Genomic DNA, 20812 nt, shown 5'->3' with positions numbered 1-20812 from the left:
CAATAAAAACTAAAGAAGAGCAGGCTATCACCAACATCAAAACTGCCCCAGTCACAGAAAATGATCAAATTGCCACTAAAGAACAAGAGCAAGCTCAAGCTAACATCCATGATTCAAAGTCGAACATGTCTTTGAGCCAAGAGGAAATCCTTTCCCTCAAAATAAAAAATACTACTGAACCTCTCAAGAGACTCCAAAAGCTTCGCAAGTTGTCAACAGGCACCAGGTCAAGTCACTATTTTGATGTCTCGCTAGCTGATACTGGAAATGACTCAATCAACTTCCTGATTAAATAATTGAAAGACAATATCTTCGAGGTCGACCTTCTCAACACCATTGAAGGAGATGCTCGACTTGGGGCCGATGTTTAATACTTGCTGGATGAACTCAATAAAGAACTGATGTTTGTTACCGTGGTTCAATATCTCTTTGAATTCAAGTCTTACTTTGATCAAGTCTGCAAAGACATTGATCTTAAGAGAAGAAACAACTCTCAGCTTCAAAAGGTGAAAGAGGCCATGGAAGTGGCCTAAGATGCAAGCATTGTATGTAAACAAGAGGTCGACAAGCTTGAATCCAAACTTTAAGAATACAATGAAAGGAAACTTCACTAGACAACCAAATTGCACTGCGTCGAGCCAAGATTTTCGAGATAAACAAAGAAATTGATAATCTGAAAAAAGAGAAAGATGAGTTAGACTGAGAGAAATCACCCCCTCCGGAGATATGATCGATGAAGAAGCCACCAAAGGCATCCAACATGCTGAAGCCGCTCTTAACTTAGGGCTTAAAGTTAACTCCCTAGACCAAACTTGAGGAATTCAGATCAAAATTTCCAGTTTAAATTGCATTTCTCTTATTTTACTTTCTTTTGACATTTTGTAATGACAATTCCATTTTGGCGATTTTGCTTTCCTATTTCATATTATTCTTTAGCAATTCGAATTTCTTATAGCATATGTTTATACATCTTAATGTATTTACCATTTACTCTTAAAATTCTTTTATCAACCGCTAATTCTTTAATTTCATAAGCATTATTAAAAACTGCTTGAATAACCTAAATTGTGCCTTCCTAATTAGGAGATCACTTTCCTAGAGTTCTATCTCTTCGATCCATGGGCAATATGTCCTTCCAAATGTAATGTCCAATCGTAAATGCTTTCAACTTTACTTTCTTTTTATAAGCGTTGGCTACTCACTCCTTTTGTCTTATTAAGTCAACTAATGCTGCCAACCTTTCTTCATCTAAATTGACCATTTCTTCCAACATCACGCTCCAATAATTATCATATGGAATTTCTCTTTGCCTTTGAATTCGAACCGGTTTTAAATCGACATTGACTTGAAAGACAACTTCATGTCCATCAGTCAATCTAAATGGAGTCATGTTTGTTGCCTCTTTGGGAGAGATCCGACATGCCCATAAGAATTGATCTAACATTTTATGCCAATTCTTTGGTTTCTTCCCAACATGCTTCTTGATCAAACTAATGACAATCTTATTAGCTGCTTCGACCTGACCATTTTCTTGAGCATAATAAGGTGTTGAAGGCAATAACTTAACCCCCATTCCAGAAGAAAAATCATGCATCTTCCGAATAGTGAATACCTACTTTTGATATGTCGTAATGGTCTCAAGAATTCCAAACCCATAAATAATATTTCTCTAGATAAACTCTATTATAGCATATTCGTCAGCATTGAATAAAGGAATTGCTTCGACCCACTTTGTAAAATAAGAAATGACTACTAAAATACATTTCTGCTCTTTAGAGGACGCTGGTCAGATTTCCAAAATCAAATCCAAAGCCCATCCTCTGAATGGCCATGACTTTACAACCTCGTGCAGTCCACTTGCAGGAACATGTTGAATGCCTGAATGGACCTGGAACTCTTGACAATCCTTAGAAAAATCGATACAATCTTTAAGTATCGTAGGCTAATAAACACCTTGGCGATAAAACAACCACGTCATCTTATGCTCTACCTAATGAGCACCACATGCCCCACTATGGACATTAGAAACAACCACATATGCCTCATATGACCACGTAGCTCAGAGATCTATATTTAACTTTTCGATCAGTCGAACCAAGTGGATTTTCTAAGTAACTGACTATAGGATTTCTCCAATCAGTGTCAACCAAATTTTCAATAGTCTAGATCTCAAAGTTCTCTGGATCTACTGACCCTAACTTGGTTGTTGTTAAATCTGATGGGGATAATATTGTTGGCTTCACTCTCCCTCGAACTTCAATCAAATCCTTTAGTTTCTCTTTAGACACTGTATACCCTGAGGCAACTTGTGCCAGTTCATTCTCCTCTTGATTTTCAAGTCTAGGGACATGTTAGATATCCACAAAATTGAAACACCCGATGAGTCGATTCACTATAAAAAAATACATGATTAAGTTTTCCTTAATATATATGTATTCCTTCGTTATCTCCTTCACTACCAATTCAGAGTCTCCTCTTATTTCGACCCGCTTTTCCCCCAAATCTTACAAGATCTCAAGCCCATCTATCAAAGCCTTATACCCAGATTTGTTACTTTAGCAAGGGCCCTCAATTTTATATTTGAACTTGGTCAAAATCTTGTTTGGAGAAAATATCAAAATCACGAAACCAGTCTCATTCTTATGATTGGAACCATCTAAGTATAACTTCCAAGGTTTTGTTTCCAAATAGTTCAAAGGCATTTCGACTATCGCATGATCTATGATAAAGTCAGCGACCATCTGCCATTTCATGGCCTTTAAAGGCACATATGTAAGGGAGTTTTCTATTAGGGTGAGATCCCATTACCCAATTCGACTATGTAAGATTGGGTTACATTACATATGCTTGATAATATCGAAATGAGAAGATATATAAACATCAATTCACTTTATATAATTCTTCAATTTCATAAAGTAAAAGTACAAACAAAGGCACATGTTTTCAATAAGACTATACCTAGTTTCTGCGATATACAAGACTCGGCTGAGGTGATATTTGTCCCTTTAGATGCCATTATCATCCTTCTGTGCTAACATACTTCCTATAGTCAAGTCTGATGCATAAATGTACAACCTCATTCATCTATTTCTAACTTGAAGGGACAAAATTGAAGGATATACTAAGTACTTCTTTATTTCGCCGAACACATGTTAATGATATGGATGCCACACAAACTCTTCCTTCTTCAGACGGTGTAGTGACCAGAAAACTCGAACCTTGCCACTAGGGTTTGAAATGAACCGCCTCAGAAGGTTAATCTTCCCCAAAAGAGATTGAAGCTCTTTTTTGTTCGAAGGAGGCTTAGTTTCCCTAATAGCCTTCATTTTATTCTGGTTGATCTCAATTCCCTTTTTCTGGACTACGCAACCAAGAAAGTCCTCTGCATGCACACAAAACACACACTTAAGAGGGTTCATTTTCAACCCATATTTCCTCATCCTTTCGAATGAGTGTCAAATATTGTCAAGATGAAAATTTCCGGACACATACTTAATGACTATATCATCAATATATATTTGCATAAATGTTTAGATATATTAATGAAAGAGAGAATTCATCACCCTCTGGTACGTTACCCCATAATTCTTTAAGCTAAATGGCATCACGACCTACTCGTAGGTTCCTAAAGCTCATGGACATTGAAATGAAGTCTTTGGCACATCTTCATCTCCAATGAAAATTTGGTTATACCCAGAATAACCATCCAACATACTAAGATATTCGAAACCCGTTGTTGAGTCGACCCAAATCTCGGTGACATACACTGGACGAGGTATTCATCTTTTGGGGTCGCAACACTTAGATCTCTAAAGTCAATGCAAACCCTTAACGTTCCATTTTTCTCAATTACTGGAATGATATTGGAAAGCCATTCGACATACCTTGTCGTTCTTATGAACTTGTATCTTAGGAGTCTTTCAATCTCGTCTTTTATTTTGAACATGATCTCTGGGTAAAAACGCCTAGGCGTCTGCCTGACTGACTTCTTCCGTATCTTTATTCCAGGTTTTAATTCTACCAAATCCCTGCTCAAACCTGGAATTTCATTATAATCCCAATCAAAACATTCCTTAAATTCATGAAGTAATTTAATTACCTTGATCCTTAGATATGGATCGATGTTGACACTGATGTAAGTCAGCCTTTTGATAGTTCCATCGCCCAAATCAACTTCTTCAAGTGGATCTTGAGGCTACATCTTTGTATTAGACACAACTGGATCTTTCTCAAAACCCAAAGGCTTATCGTCATAGATGCGATTGAGCCTCTAGTCTTTTTGACCATCATATTTTAAGCTTGCTGATCGTGAGTCTTCGACTGGTTGAGGTCTAAAGCGTGTCCTTTAACTTACGTCAAACACTTTTATCTCATTGGCTTCGACATCCATATGTGGTATTTTGGATTCCAAATCCATTTTTAATCTGTTCTCGGCTACGTAAGCCCAAATCCACTTCAATGCGTCAAATTCCGACATCATCATCAAATTCGTCACCCTAGCTAGTTGGTCGGATTATGTCTGAATCATAAACTCTTTCACCCATTATCTCTCTATCCCATGTGAATCCGTGAGTTGGGTGGAGTTTCAAAGAACATAATTCCTCGTCTAGAGGCATGTAAGCCAACCCTGTTGGTGTGCAAGGCGCAATATTGGATAAATGCTTATCAAAATTTCTTTTGTCTACATGGTTCACCTCTACCATGTAGTATCCTTGGTCAGCTCCAACATTCTCGATTATCCCATCATCTCACCAGATCACTATCCTTTATTGCAAGGATGAAGGCACTGCTCCCACTCCATGTAACCATTCTTGACCCAGGAGAAAATTATAGATAACCCTCGATGCTATGACCATGAAAACTGTGGGTCGAGTTATAGATCCCACGGTTACATCCACTTGGATAACTACCTAGTTTGACCTGTCATGGCTACTCATTATGAAACTGAATATTAATTATTATAACCATGTAAAATAATTAAAAACTCATCAATCAACATCAAACAATGCCAAATAGTGTCAATTAATGCCTAATAGTACCAACACTCTCCAAAAACAGAACTCCATCGTGAAACCGCTTCGAAACAAAAATGTTGTGTTTCCATCCTCGCTAAGCACAACTTCTTGGGGATAAGAATGAGCATGCTAATCACAGATTTTTGGGGCTAAGCCCAGGCTCACTAAGTGCAGGTTTTTGTGGCTACGCCCAGAACAACAAAAACTAGAAACTCGATTTTCACCATTGAAGCTCATTCCTAGCTCTGATTTTGACTCCCAACCACCCAAATTGACCAGAAATCATTAGTCAAATAGTATACAACCATTAAACAACATATATATGTCAATTAACACTTAAAATCATCATTTTTTCATGGATTCAAGGTTACGTCCAAAACACCAAAACACAACAATGGCAACACCAATATCCAGAATTCAAATCAACAAATCATGTATAATGATCAACATACAACATAACACGAATTTATACGTTGAACGTGTCAATTAACATGGATTTCACATAATCATAAGCAATGACTTATAACACACAATAATAGAGAAAACAACCTAGAGAAGGGTGAGGGTTCCTCTCTATCCTTCATGCAATAACACTATATTAGAGTAGTTCCCCCATACATGGATTTATAGCAACTACTGCTCTAGCTATGGTGATCTTCTTCCCCAAGCCCATGTTCTTCCTTTTTCTCAGTTTTCCTCTTACCTCTTTTTCTCAATACAACTTCTACGTATCAATAAACTCCCGCAACCCTCACACTTTTCTTTTTAAATTAAAACCTAATTCTACAATTTTGGTTATTCCACTTTTTCCCTTTCCATCTCTAATTTCTGTTATTTTTCTAAAAATATAATTTCCACCCAAAATCACTATTTATATTATTTTATTTATTATTCTATATTTCTACTCGTTTTAAAATTAATTAAAAATTCTAATTAATTTCTACCACTCTTCTTAACTCTCACCAACATACCCACTAATGCCACATGCCACATATATTCACCAAATATAATAAAAAATCATATTAAGTCACTCAAATAATAAAATAAAATGCATCTAAATTCAATTAAATAATTTAATCAAATTTGGGGTGCTACAACTCTCCCCCACTTATAGAATTTTTCCCCTCGAAAATTACCTGAACGAAAAAGCTTTGGATAAGACTCCTTTATCTGAATCTCCATCTCCCACGTCATGCTTCTCTCAGCAGGTCCTCCCCTTACACCCTTCACCAAGACAATCTCTTTACCTCTCAAGTGTTTCACTTCCTGATCATCAATTCGCAATGGCGATGCCTCCACATTCAATTTATCTCTCACTTATACATCATCCATTTAAATTACATGAGACAGATCTGGAACATACTTCCAAAGTTGAGACACCTGAAACATAGCGTGAATATTCGAAAGAGATGGTGCACTTCTCATACTCTCTTCAAAATCTGATTAGGAACAATAAAACACGATGTGAGCTTTCGAGATTTCAGCGCACGACCAACATCAGTCACTAGAGTGACTCTCAAGAACACAAGATCTCACACTTGGAACTCAAATGCTTTCCTCATTTTATCATGATAACTCTTCTTTTGGTTCTACGAAGCTCTCATCTTCTCATGAATTATCTTGATCTTCATAGTTGTTTGTTGAACAATTCATGACCCAAGCACAACACTTTCGCCAGACTCATACTAACACAAAGGTGTCCTACATTTCCTACCATACAACAATTAAAAAGGAGCCATTCTAATACTAGAATGGAAATTTTGGTTGTAACTAAACTCAAAAATCAATGGCAAGTAAATATCCCAGTTACCTCCTTGTTTCAAAACATAAGTTCTCAGCAAATCCTATAAAGATTGGATAATCCTCTTTGTCCAACTGTCTTTCTGTGGATGATAAATAGAACTCAACTGCAACTTAGTTCCTAATGCTTCCTGTAAACTCTCTTAAAACCTCAATTTGAACCTTGGATCTCTATCTGAAATAATATTAGAAGGAATACCATGCAAACTGACAATCTTCTCAATATAAACCTCAACTAACTTCTGCAATGGATAAATGATCTTTATCAGAATGAAATGAGCCGATATAGTTAACCTATCCACCATAACCTAAATCATATCACTTCCATTAGAAGTATTAGACAAACTCTCCATAAAATCCATAGAAATTCTATCCCATTTCCACTTAGGAATACTCAACGGTTGCATCAATCCCGACGACTTCTAATGGTCAATCTTTGAATTTTGACAAGTCAAACAAGAATAATCAAACTCGACAACATCCTTCTTCATACCTGGCCACCAAAACATCTCTTTAGAGCCTGATATATCTTGGTAGCACTGGGATGAATACTCAAACCACTCCTACAACCTTCCTCAATATTTCTCTTCTTAAGTTTTGGCACATCTGGCACATATACTCTACTATGAATTTCATAACTCCATTCTTATCTACTATGAAATCCAACTCCTTACCTTGATTGATTAACACCAACAGGTTAATCAATCCCTAATTGACTTTCTGACTTTCTATGATCTCTTCAAGTATACCACTAGTCAACTTCAGCATACACAACTTCGCACTCTTAGGAGTCATCTCGCCTACCAAACAAAGATCTCAAAAATTCTCGACCAAATCCAATTCTTGAACCATAAGTGTCAACATATGCAAAGAATTCCTAATCAGGATATCTCCTACCACATTAGCCTTTCCAGGATTGTAACTCAAACCAAAATCCTAGTCCTTCATAAATTCAAGTCATCTCCTATGCTTCATATTCAACTCTTTCTAATCGAACAAATACTTCAAACTCTTATGATTACTGAACACTTTAATTCTAGAGCTAAACAGATAATGTCTCCAAATTTGAAGCACAAACACCACAGTAGCCAACTCTAAATCATGGGTAGGATAATTCCTCTTATGAACCTTCAATGTCTCAAAACATAAGCCACAACTTGACCATTCTACATAAAAACCCACATAAATCCATCTTCGAAGTAGCACAATAAACCACTGATGATTGACTTGGACTTGGTAAAATCAAAACCAGTGCTGACGTCAATTTCTTCTTAAGCTCTTGAAAACTATCTTCACACTGAACATCCCACACATAAGCTTGACTATTCCAAGTCAACTGAGTAAAAGGCAGAGCTAACTTTGAAAAGCCTTCTATAAACCTTATATAGTATCCATCCAAATGTAGAAAACTTCTGATCTCGGTAACAAACTCCAGAGTCGCCCACTACAACATGACGTTAACCTTTGACGAATCAATTGCAATACCACCACTAGAAATCACATGACCAAAGAAACTCACTTCATGCAACTAGAAATCACACTCGGACAACTTCACATCTAACTTATTCCCTTGCAAGGTCTATAGCACAACTCTCTGATGTTCTACATGCTCTTCATTTATCTAAAAATACATATCATCAATGAATACAACCACAAACAGATCCAAGTAGGGATGAAATATCCTATTCATATACTCCATCAATACACCTGGAGCATTAAACACAAAAAACGACATCATTAAATACTCGTAGTAACCATATTCTAAACACGACCTTTGGAATATCTTCTGGCTTTACACGAATCTGATGATATCCTGCTCGCAAATCAATCTTACTGAACATGCAAACACCAAATAATTGATCCATCAAATCATCGATTCTCAGAAGAGGATACTTATTCTTAATTGTGACCTTAATCAGCTGTCAATAGTCAACACACAACCTCATGATACCATCTTTTTTCTTAACCAACAACACAGGCGCTCCCCACAATGACACACTATGTAAAACAAAGTTCTTCTTAAGCAGATCTTCTAACTGTTTCTTCAACTCACCTAACTCTGATGCATAAATTCTATACGGAGCCATTGACACAACTCGAGTACTAAGTAATAAATCTATGGATAACTTAACTTAACATTTTGGAGGCAAGTCACAAATATCTTCAGGAAAAACATCAGGAAATTCACACACCTCCGACATGTCACTAGACACAACATCACTCTCCACTCTCAAGGAAGCGAACATCATGAGAACCTGGTTGTTCTCCCTCAAGGATATCTCACCCTGACCGACATACATGAATCTCAAATCCATACTCTCTTCGGGTTTGAGAAACAACACAATCTCAAGAAAACATGTACTCTTGCAATCAGCGACATACTGAACTAATCCTCTACACCTAAACATCCCAGAGAAGAATAAACTTCTCCTCTACTTGTTTCAATCCTGCTCCTGCTGGAAAGCAATTAGAAAAACAAATGAGCACCGACAATGTTTAACACATATGTCGCGTACCAGGTAACAAATAAAATTATGCAACCTTGCTGGATGTACCAACCAGGATGTGATACCACTAATGTAACACCCTAAAACCTAGACTCTTAATTTAGAGAATAAAGTTCACACTTCAGGATGCTACTCAAACACAACATGCATACTTTCCAAGTACTTTCGAAACTCGCTACGGAGTTCAAATAAATAACATAAACTTCAATTATCTCATCAACGAAAGTACTTAATAAAATCAACATAATCCAACGATTAATTCAAAACAAATTAAACTCCATATTTTTTGATGTTACATACCAGAGCATTAAACCAACTAAATAACGATAAATGATAAAGTAAACAAAGAAAATCTCCAAGGCCATCTTCCAACTCACATAAGCACTTACTCCTCTTGAGTATATGTGCAACAACACACATAGCAACACAAAACAACCAACAAATGGTTGAGAATACACTCCAATATATTAACGGTGTAAAAGAGTGCAAGGGTAGCTTGAATCACACAATCAACAACACACATTTAATTACACAATAGCACAACAATTCACATTTGGATATTAGAGGTTTGTTGTTAATCTCGTCCAATCAACAATGGTTCCTCATTTGAACTAGGTCCCCACTTCTGAATCCCAGGCCCCCACTTATGAACCCTGGATGATCACAAGTCCCCACTTCTAAACCCATGACTCTCCTATTTCAACACACCGACACAATATGATGCATGACATACAAATAATGTAAACATCACTTATGTTTCCACTTCTAAACATATACAAAATGTCACAAAGCATTCAAATTAGTCCCCACTTCTGAACTCCACACCTCCACACATGCAATTATAATTACCTTCACACCATGCCATCATAATCACCAATTCACAACTCGCATGTATAATCTTAATTAAATACTTAATAATTATACACATAACCATAATATTATACATTCATTTATACTATTTCAACACACCAGTTTAATCTTATCAAACACATCACAACAACAACAACAAAACATCATCTGCACACAAAACGACCCGTTAGACTGAACCGTGCACCACTCATCTCAATGACTCACCCTTTCATGGACACTCACCATGAAAATCAACATTAATTATTAAAAACCAGGTAAAATTATTAAAAAGTTCATCAATTAACATCAAACAGTGCCAAACATTGTAAATCAGCACCTAACAGTACCAACACTCGCCAAAATAAGAACTTTGTCGTGAAACCGCTTCGAAATGACAATTTTGCATTGTCATCCTCGCTAAGATCTACCTTTTAGGGGTAAGTGCCACTTTTTGGGGCTAAGCCCATGCTCGCTAAGCGCAACTTCCCGGGGCTAAGCCTTGACGCCCAAAACAACAAAAACCATAAATGTTATTTTCACCATTGGAGCTCATTCCTAGCTCCAAGTTTGACTCTCAACCACCCAAAATCGACAAGAAATCAATAGTCACGTGTTATACAATCATTAAACAACACATGTGTCAATTACCACTACAAATCGTCACTTTTTCATGGATTCAAGGTTATGTCCAAAATACAACAATGGCAATACCAATATTTAAAATTAAATCAACAAATCACATATAATAATTAGCATACAATAGAGCACAAATTTGTACGTTGAATATGGAAATTAACATGGATTTCACATAATCATAAAAAAGAGCTCATAACACATAAAATGGAGAAAAAAACCTAGAGGAAGATGATGATCCCTCTCTACCCTTCATGCAATAACACGTATATTAGAGAAGTTACCCCTCCCACCGCCCTTTACTTGAATTTCTAGCAATTACTCAACCTCTAGCTATGTTTATCTTCTTCCCTAAGTCATTGTTCTTCCTTTTTTCTCACTTTGCCTTTTGCCTTTTTTTCTTCTGAATGTAACTTGCACGTATCAGTAAACTCCCTCAACGCTCACATTTTTCTTTTTTAAATTTAAACTTAATTTCCTTATTTTGGTCATTCCACCTTTACCCTTCCCATCTCTAATTTCCCTTATTTTTCTAAAAATTCTAATTTCCACCCAAATATCACTATTTATGTTATTTTATATATTATTCTATATTTCTACTAATTTTAAAATTAATTTCTACCACTCTTCCTAAATTCCACCAACATACCCACTAATGCCACATATCACATATATTCACCAAATAATTATAAAAAGCATATTAAGCCACTGGAATAATAAAATAAAATGCAGCTAAATTCAATTAAATAATTTAATTGAATTCAGGATGTTACACGTCTCAACTTTTATTGAATCAAATCATAAATTCATAGACTATATTGATATCTTCTCCCATCGATTCGAATCACATGGCTCTCTATCTGAATCTCAATTTCTTGCTCTCAAAATCTCACTTGATCTTGCTCTCGTCAAAATTTTGGTGAAATAACTACTTTACCAACACGTCTTTCATATTTATTCTACTGGAAGATGATAATTTTTTAATAGGAAACCATTATAGAATGGATTAAGCTCTTGCGAGGACGATTAAGTTGAACCACTACAAATCTGATGTACTCTTCTCCTTCCCTCTCTCTCTCTCTCTCTCTCTCTCTCTATATATATATATATATATATATATATATATATATATATATATAAAATTTATGATATGCATTAAATTAGGATTTATTTTCTTATAGATATTCATGATTAAAGTTTATGATATGCATTAAATTAGGATTTATTTGTCACGAAATGAATAAAATTTCCACTAAATTCTCTTATTTATTATCTCAAAAGGATATGAACGACTAAGGGGTGATTTAATAAACACCATAGGTGTGAGAATAAAGAAATATAAATCCCACAAATAAGTTACTTGAGCAAAGACAACAAACCATGAAATGAAAAGGTGATAAGCGTTCATCCCCTCTTGGTGTTTATCCACTCCACAATGCAAGAGGTGAGTCTCATATATATCGGCCTTGAACCAAGTGTAAATTTGGGGAGATGGAAGCATAGTAAACCCTTGGCCACACTTGTTAGAGACATCCAGTAAAACTTCAGAGCACGACTTTAGACAAAAGTAGTTTCCTAGAGGAACCAACTCATAACTCAAGGTAAACAATGGTAAGAAAACAAAGAAACATCAATGAAGTAAAACATGATAGGTAATATAAAATAAACATTAAACTGCATGAGTCCCCCAATGAAAAAAATATAATTATTACTATGAGTTCGGCTCGACCCCAACTTTCATCGGTGTTCCATCCACTATTTCTTGTTCAAGATGAACATATTCTCTTGATATTTTAATTATGAGAAATAAAGAATCCATCTGCCTCAATAATTTTAAAAGGAAACATGTATAACAAAGTAACTGTGTTCTACCGGCTTCATGTACTCTTTAGACATGTCAAGATTTTTGATATGCGTCTTCCGAAGGACAGTTTACGCTTTCGTCTGACATTCTCGTGCTTCATTTAAAGACGCCTAAAATTCCTTTAGTTTCTTGCAAGAATAATTTAGTACTTTATTTGCTTCAACAAGGGATGCTTCAGTATGAAATAGCACTGCCCAGACAAACATCAAAGATTTATCATTTTTCTTTATCTTTTGAGCCAATGATTTCACCCTCTCATCCAACAAGTGGAGGTAGACAAATAAATTTATCTCATACCCAATCTTAATCAATAGGTCGTTCATCTTAACAAGCTCTTCAGCAAGCTCATCTCGCTCAATATTAAGGGCACATACATGCTCCTTAAGCACTTATTTCTCTTTCTGAACACGATCAGATAAGAAGACATCCCCCTTTTCAGCATCACCAATTTCCAGGACCGCCAAAGATCTATGTGACATCTCTCAGCAAGAAGCTTCATCTTTACTGACGAAGTAGGAATAGTCTTCTTAAAAAACAAAAAATAGAAGTTCCTTAGTTGTCTGAGGGTCAGGATGGGCCAAAAGCAGCAGTGATAAGGAATTTTGAAATATTGACGAGCTTCCTCTAGCACCAAATCTTCTCAATTCCAATTCATATCTACTAGGTATTTTGTTAAACGCCCTCTACTAGGTATTTTTTTGAACTCCCTATAAGACGTTCCCCTCTATAAGATATGAGGGCCTCATGCCTTTGTGGGAGCTGGAGAAAGAGAAATGAAAGGGGTTAGTTCAATAGAGCTACCCAAAGTTTTGACTCCACCCATGACAGGAAAAGTAACGAACTATAGAGGCGAAGGTATAACTATATGTGTCTTTTTCAAACAAAAAACAAAAAAATCAAAAAGACATCCACATTAAATTGTAGCAGTAAATTCATGACCATCAAGCTATGGATAAGCTTGACATTAATAAAACCAGAGTTGCCACCGCACTTTTATTTTTTCCAAAGGAAAAGGTAAAAGTACGAACAAAATCCAAAGATAGGAAGTTTTCAAATCAAAACTAATAAAATGCCAAAGATTACAAGTAAGGGGGTTGGTTACACATAGGGAAGGTGTTAACACCCAAAGTGTCCTAGGTACTCCTAGGGAGCCCTTTTTTATGTGCATATGTGTTTTTGGTATAAAATATGTTTGAGAAAAATAGAGAGTGGGGATGAGAAAAGAATTCATTGATTATATTTTTGTGTTTGACAAGATCTTCTTACTTGTGCCTACGTACCAAAATAAAAATGAGGGATCAAAACCTCGTAGTTCGTGGTAACAATTTCAAAAATGAATGAATTGCTTTTAATCAAAAGTTTAAATGAAAAGGGGCACAAAGGGTCAAAGGTTTGAATGGGGTTGTTAATTCTTTTTGTCTTTTGAAATTTTAAGTTAATATGATTAGATTTATTTAGAATTTTGATTTAAGAAAAGGAAGTTCCAAAATTAATGGCATAAGGCGAAAGTTTCTACTTGAAATAAGGTCTAAGTTTGAAATCACAAACAAAGAAAGTTTTTTAAAAGGGGGAGAGGTTTTGAAATTTAATAAGTATGAGGAGATGAAGAGGCTACCCTAAGCATACAATTAAAAGTTAAGGGTTGAAAAGATCTGACCAATGGGATGCAATCCAACAGACAAGAATGTCATATAGAAACCCATTTTCCATTGGACTTTGAATCAAGCAATAATCAACAAGAAATTAGCAATATTAGACATCATGAAGATCAGAGCATCAAATAAATATAGCCACATTCAAGCAAGAAATTCCCATAGCTAGCAATCTTCTTTGTATCAGGTGAAATATTCCTTGATCAACTCAGAAGAAAGCATCAGACATAAGATCAATATAACAATTATCATCAAGACAAAGTAACAGATAAATTCAAACAAAGTCCAAGGCTTGCATCAGATGAAGGCTCATTTCACAGTAGCTTGCTCTAATAAATGTTGGCATTGGCAAAATCCTTTTGCATATGGAATGTTGCCTAGTTCTAAATCCAAAAGTTCAGATCAAGATCAACAGTCCACCAAACATTTTTTTAGGGTTTTTGTTGTTTATTAAGTGTTTTAAGGTCCCAAGACCATAAACAAAATCAAAATGCACAAACAAATATATATAATCACAAGATATGGCTTAAATGAGTAAAGTGAAAATGACATAAACATAAACAAATTAAATTAAATATAAATGTAAATGAATGATAAATGGCTGAAAATTAAATTGCATAAGGTAAATGACTCGAAAGTAAAGAAATATTAATAAGAGTTAGTCAAATTTTAGTTAAGTGTTAGTGGTGTTTTTTTTAATTAATTAAGTCACTCTTTGAAGAACAGTTAACCATCCATTCACAAGCATGGATCCTTGAACCAAGACATCTTCCATAGGAAGGAAAAAAGGCAAAGTTTCCATACAATACCATGAAAGATGGGAGACTTACAATCTCACTTATTAGAATGTTATCCCTTTAGGGTCAAATTTAGCTCTATATTAATCAATCGTAATTGAACTTATATAGAAGTCACAACTATTTGAGGTCGGGCAATAGAAATTTAGGTGTTAATGCATGTTAGAGGTTTGGTACGATGAACCAAACCCCTAAAACATACCACACACTAAAAGAAAAGATCAAGGGATTAACCTATCTCATCCATACTTGTATTGGTTCATCTGACACAAGGTCATTGATGAACCAATTAGCCTTAGGACATTTGAGATTTCATTGGTCAATGAAAGGGATGGGAAAGAATATGGACGAAGATGAAGGGAGGAGGGGAAATGAGAGAAACACAAATTGGTCATGGGAGGAATTTTATCAAATTAAAACCATTCATTCATTTTGGGAGATGAAATGTACATTTCATCAATCCCCTAAATTCAATGATTTTAATCCAACAAAAGTCAAATCAACCTTGACCAAGGCCAAAATAAATAGTTAAACACCACAAAACCATAAAAATGGCTCAACATAATTTTTACACAATTAACCAATTAAAAATAAAATTAAAAATGCATTAAAATACAATTTAATTTGGTCAAAACCTAAAATCTCTTCAAAACACCAAATAAAAGGCCAAGAGATTTCATCATTTTTGAAAAGTCAGAAGTATTTTTAAACAATTAAAAATATGTACAAGAACATTTAATTCATGAAAAATATCAAAATTAATCCAAAAAAATAATTTTAATTCATAAAATGAAAGAGAAAAATATTTAAAGATTTTTGGTGAAAGTCCCATATTTTTTGGATTAAAAATGAAATTAATATGAATTAAACAAAATAAAGCAATTAAACATAAAATCAGAAATTAAAAAGAAATTCAAAAAAACAAGGGCCATCAGATCTCCCTCATTAATTGAGGTGGCATATCTAATGGCCAGAAGCGCGCATTCCATCAACACTTTAGTCAAGGCGTATACACGCGTGGTATGCAAAAGCAAGGACTAAGATTAAAACCTTGGAACCAGATCAGATGGCTTGGGACTTGCCAACGCACCACTAGAGCCCTAGCTCCGGTCATCTTCTCCGGTGATCACCACCGGACTGGTCCAACCTCAACTTAATGAAAAATAAAAAACAAGGACACTATTTCAAAGAGAAAATGCTCAGGAGCTCGAATCTGGCCTAAATTTTCTCCAATTCCAAGTATATAAAAATATACAGGGATTTGAATTTTGAGGATCATGAACTGAGTTTCTTCGATTTGACCTCAAAGCAACTCAATCTTGGTTCCTACATTGGTAGGACTTCAGCCAACCAAAACTCAATAAAATAATTAAGAAATGAGGGAGAATAAAAAAAAAGATGTTTCTGAAATTTCACCTTCGAGTAACTTCAATTCAGTTTGATCTTGATCTGGATTTGCTTGATTCTTCCTCCTCTTACTTGCAGTAACCAATTGAGATGAAAAAGGCAATGAATCCTTGGAGTTTGAACTTCAAAATAGAAGGTGAAATTCAAACTCGATTTTAAAGAAATCTTCAAGGAATACTATGGTGTGAGGTTTTGAGTTCTCTTGGCAAAGCTTGGGCAAGGTGTGTGTGTGTGTGATTTCTAAGGCCACGAGCTTGTTTAAATCGGCAAGGGAATTGATCTTTGCACCAAATGAATTTTTTCTAAAATTGGAAACTAAGGTGCATGGATGCATGGGAAATGGCTTGGGCCTACATAATGATGCAATCCATCTCCAATTCATGTACAAAGAGTATTATGGTCATCACATGGAAGCATGCAAAGAGGAATGATCATTTGAATTCAAATCTTGCCAAAACAAACCCAACAAAGTAATCATGCGCAAGTCCCTCAATCTTGGAAAGGTGATATCAAGGGGAACAACTTTGGTCACAAATTTCCTTCATCAAAGTTATATCACATTCAAACCTCTTCAATTTGGTCACAAATTTGACCTCATTTGGATTTTGCATGAAGGAGTTATGCATTTTAGAAGTTGAGGAAAATCACTTGTTCAATGGTAATAGCCCAAAATGACCTATAATGTTTCCTCTTGGCACATGCATTTTCAAGTTGAATTTGAACTTCTTACAAACATCAAAGTTGAATAGGACATCTTGAATATGATCATGGAACTTGAATGGATTTAATATCATAAGATTTGAGCAACTTATTGTCCTTGGAAGTTGACTGCCTAACTAGGGTTCAGACAAAATGACTTGTAATCTTTCACCATAAAAAATGACTTTCCAAGAAAAACTAGATATTGACTTCAATATGAAAGTTGTTTGGAATTTCATAAGGAGTAACGCTTCTCTTGGAATAAGTTTCATATGACAAATATTGTAGGAGACAGGGTCTAGGGAACCCTAGTTTTGACCAGTTGACTTTCTCTAGTCAACCACCACGAACCAACTTGCAAACTTGACATCCTCTTGATCTTTGGGACTCATGGAGGATGATATATTCATAATAGGATATAATATGAAGTATTTATTCAAAAAATTGACCAAATATTGAAGAAACTTGCCGAGGAAGTCACACAAGATACCCATATGAACTAGGGGTTCCAAGACAAACAAGCTTCAAACTCTTGATGTTTTTTTTGATTAAAATGATACGTGAAGGACATGGGGATCCATATATGATATCTAGAATCAATGTAAACCATCTCTTGATTAATCTCCTTGCATTAAGGGTCTTAAACCCTAGATATGAGCTTGATGAGGCATTGGTCGATATACATACTACCTACAAAAGCAACAAACTATACATTGACATATTTTGGGTATTTTTTTTAGTAAATAATGAAAAAAAAAGTATGATACAATAAAATATGCTTGGTGATCTCTCCCAATGCAAACCCAATGAATGAGGGGTAAGGAGGATGCCAATGTGTGATCCCAAAGCTAATGCATATGATGAGATAGCATGAGGGATCTTAGGGCCAAAATTCGGGTCTTACATGAACAACAAAAAAATAAAGGAAGAAACTGCTAAGACAAATTATAGAAAATATGGAACGTTTCCATTTTAGATATGGACTCCACCAACAAGTATGTCTTTATGTAGTGCTTTTTATGTTTTTTCGACGTCTCCCTGAAAGATGAAGCATGGACAACGAGACCCTTACTTTCTCAAAAGGTGGAAAATCGTGAGGAAGATACACTTATGTCTCGAACCCAACCAAGAGATGGTTTTGACAACAAAATTTTAGAAACCTCACCAACCATTTTGAGTGTGCATAAAATTCAACATCACATATACTCGCATGAGCAACCTTGGAGAGATGAGTGATTTGGAAGTAGTGGAATTTAAAATTATTTACACTATCATAATAGACCTTAAACATCTTTAGACCTTACCTAAGATAAAGTATGCCATGAATCTAGGTCGAGTCGTCCGAACGACATTGTACATTGAAATGATGGAAATGAGCATCATGGTTAGTGCGCTTCATAGATACATGTTCTTGCAGGTATATTGACTAGAAGAATCATTTGACCTTTCTGGTTTTAATGATGAAAGCACTATGAGATGAAGTCTTCATATAATTTGATGATCAAGTTGTTGTGCTTGCAGGTGGAATCCATGATGATCTCTGTCAAGAAAACTCTCTGGTGATGCTATCTATCATGAAGCCTAATCCAGCCTTGTCAGATTGAAGAAGTCAAGTCATGGATGAAGTGCTAAATCAATGATGAATCAAGCAAGGGATCTTTAATCTTAAGAGTTATGATAAAGAGGTAGTGTGAAAGCTTACCTTATCCATTTTTATTGATATTTGTTTGTAAATGCATAAGATTATCTCTTGAATTACTAAGGCAAGTCCCCCCTCCCACTCACACTTTCAATTGATAAGAAAGCCTCTCAAATTTGTTAAAACTACCTTAAAACCTTTTGTGCCTAAATAAGGAATTAAAGGCTCATTCTAATCAAATGTGAAGTTTTTTACATGAAATGATTGATTATCCCATTATGGATAATCAATTATTACTTTTTAATCATAATAAAGGTTTAGAGGAAGACATAATCGACTAGTTATGAGGCCATTTAAAAACCTTCCATATTTAAACTGCATAATCGATTATCTGATATGCATAATAAATTATGACCATTAAAAATATCTGGGTTTTTTTTCCTTTTTTGAGACACACTCTCTTCTCTCTTTATTTCTTCTTATACTTTGCCTTAGTGCTTTGAGAGTGAAAATAACCGACAAGGTATTTGCTTCTAGTGTGGAGGAAGATTCGTAATATCTCTTCTGATATTTTGTTGTTTAGTTTTGGGATAAAACGAGTTAAAAAGCTCTAATTTGGTTAGCGAGATTGTCCATTAAAACTTCCATTTGGTTCATGAGTTTATGCCGATGTTAAAAGCTTATGTTTGGTTTGTGAGGTTGTTCGTTAAAATCTCACTTTTGGTTCGTGAGCTCTGCCTGTTGTAAAATCTCTCATTTGGTTCAATAGATTGTCTGTTAAAATCTCCAGTTTGGTTCGTGAGCTAATTCGGGTAAAAAAATTCTCATTTGATTCGGGATAAGCCTTGTAGAAAATAGTGTGTTTGGTTTGTAGGATTGGAGCGGTAAATTCATGACCATCAAACTATGGATAAGCTTAACGTCAATAAAACCAGAGTCGCCATCGGGTGTTTATTGTTTCCAAAGGAAAAGGGAAACGTATGAACAAAACCCAAAGATAAGAAGTTTTCAAATCAAAACTAATAAAATGCAAGAGATTACAGGTAAGGGGGTTGGTTACACAGAGGGAAGGTGTTAGCACCAAAAGTGTCCTAGGTACTCCAAGGGAACCCTTTTTTATGTGTGTATGTGTTTTTGGTATAAAATGATGTGTGAGAAAAATAGAGTGTGGGGATGAGAAAAGAATTCATTGATTATATTTTTGTGTTTGACAAGACCTTCAGACTTGTGCCTACGTACCAACATAAAAATGAGGGATCAAAACCTCGTAGTTCGTGGTATCAATTTCAAAATGAGTAGATTGCATTTAATCAAAATTTAAGTTTAAAAAAAAGAGGCACAAAAGGCCCAAAAGTTTGAATGAGTGTTAGTTCTTTTTGTATTTTGAAATTTTAAGTCAATATTGTTAGGTTCATTTACAAATTTGATTAAGAAGAGAGTTTAAAAATGCAATGGCATAAGGCCAAAGTTTCTAATTTGAAATAAGGTCTAAGTTTTGGAATCACAAGCAAAGAAGAGTTTTGAAAAGTGCGAGAGATTTTGAAGTTTAAGAAGTGGGAGGAGATGAAGAGACTAATCCTAAGCATGTAATTAAAAGTTAAGAGTTGAAAAGATCTGACCATTGGGGTGCAATCCAATAGGCAAGAATGTCATATAGAAAGCCCTCTTTCCCTTTGGACTTTGAATCAAGCAATAATCAGCAAACAACTAGCAACATTAAGCATCATGATGATAAATGCATCAAATAAAGATGACCACATCCAAGAAAGTAAATCCCATATCTAGCAGTCTTCTTTTGTCTTCTCATGTACCAGATGAAATACTCATTGATTTGCTCAAAATAAGGTATTAGGTATGAGATAAAAATAACAGTTGCATCAAGACCATAGAGTAGATGAATTCAAGTGGATCCTAATACATGCATAAGATGAAAACTCAAATCACAAAAAC

General features: G+C 35.2%; 1 protein-coding gene across 1 annotated transcript; it reads right to left on the bottom strand.

Moving 5' to 3' along the window:
* Window positions 1–1198: 1198 nt before the first annotated feature.
* Window positions 1199–1594, bottom strand: LOC127079746 (uncharacterized). The gene has a single exon (XM_051020117.1). The coding sequence runs from the start codon at window positions 1592–1594 to the stop codon at window positions 1199–1201; it is 396 nt and encodes a 131-aa protein (XP_050876074.1).
* Between the last annotated feature and the right edge of the window lie 19218 nt (window positions 1595–20812).

The sequence above is a fragment of the Lathyrus oleraceus genome, chromosome 5 (genome assembly GCF_024323335.1).
Source record: "Lathyrus oleraceus cultivar Zhongwan6 chromosome 5, CAAS_Psat_ZW6_1.0, whole genome shotgun sequence".
NCBI lineage: Eukaryota > Viridiplantae > Streptophyta > Magnoliopsida > Fabales > Fabaceae > Lathyrus > Lathyrus oleraceus.
The sequence above is the reverse complement of the archived record's forward strand: the minus strand, read 5'-3'. Positions and strand labels throughout refer to the sequence as shown.

What these genes read in the sequence shown, in the direction of transcription:
- LOC127079746 (XM_051020117.1), bottom strand. Translation starts at nt 1,594, where the DNA reads ATGCATGATTTTTCTTCTGGAATGGGGGTTAAGTTATTGCCTTCAACA.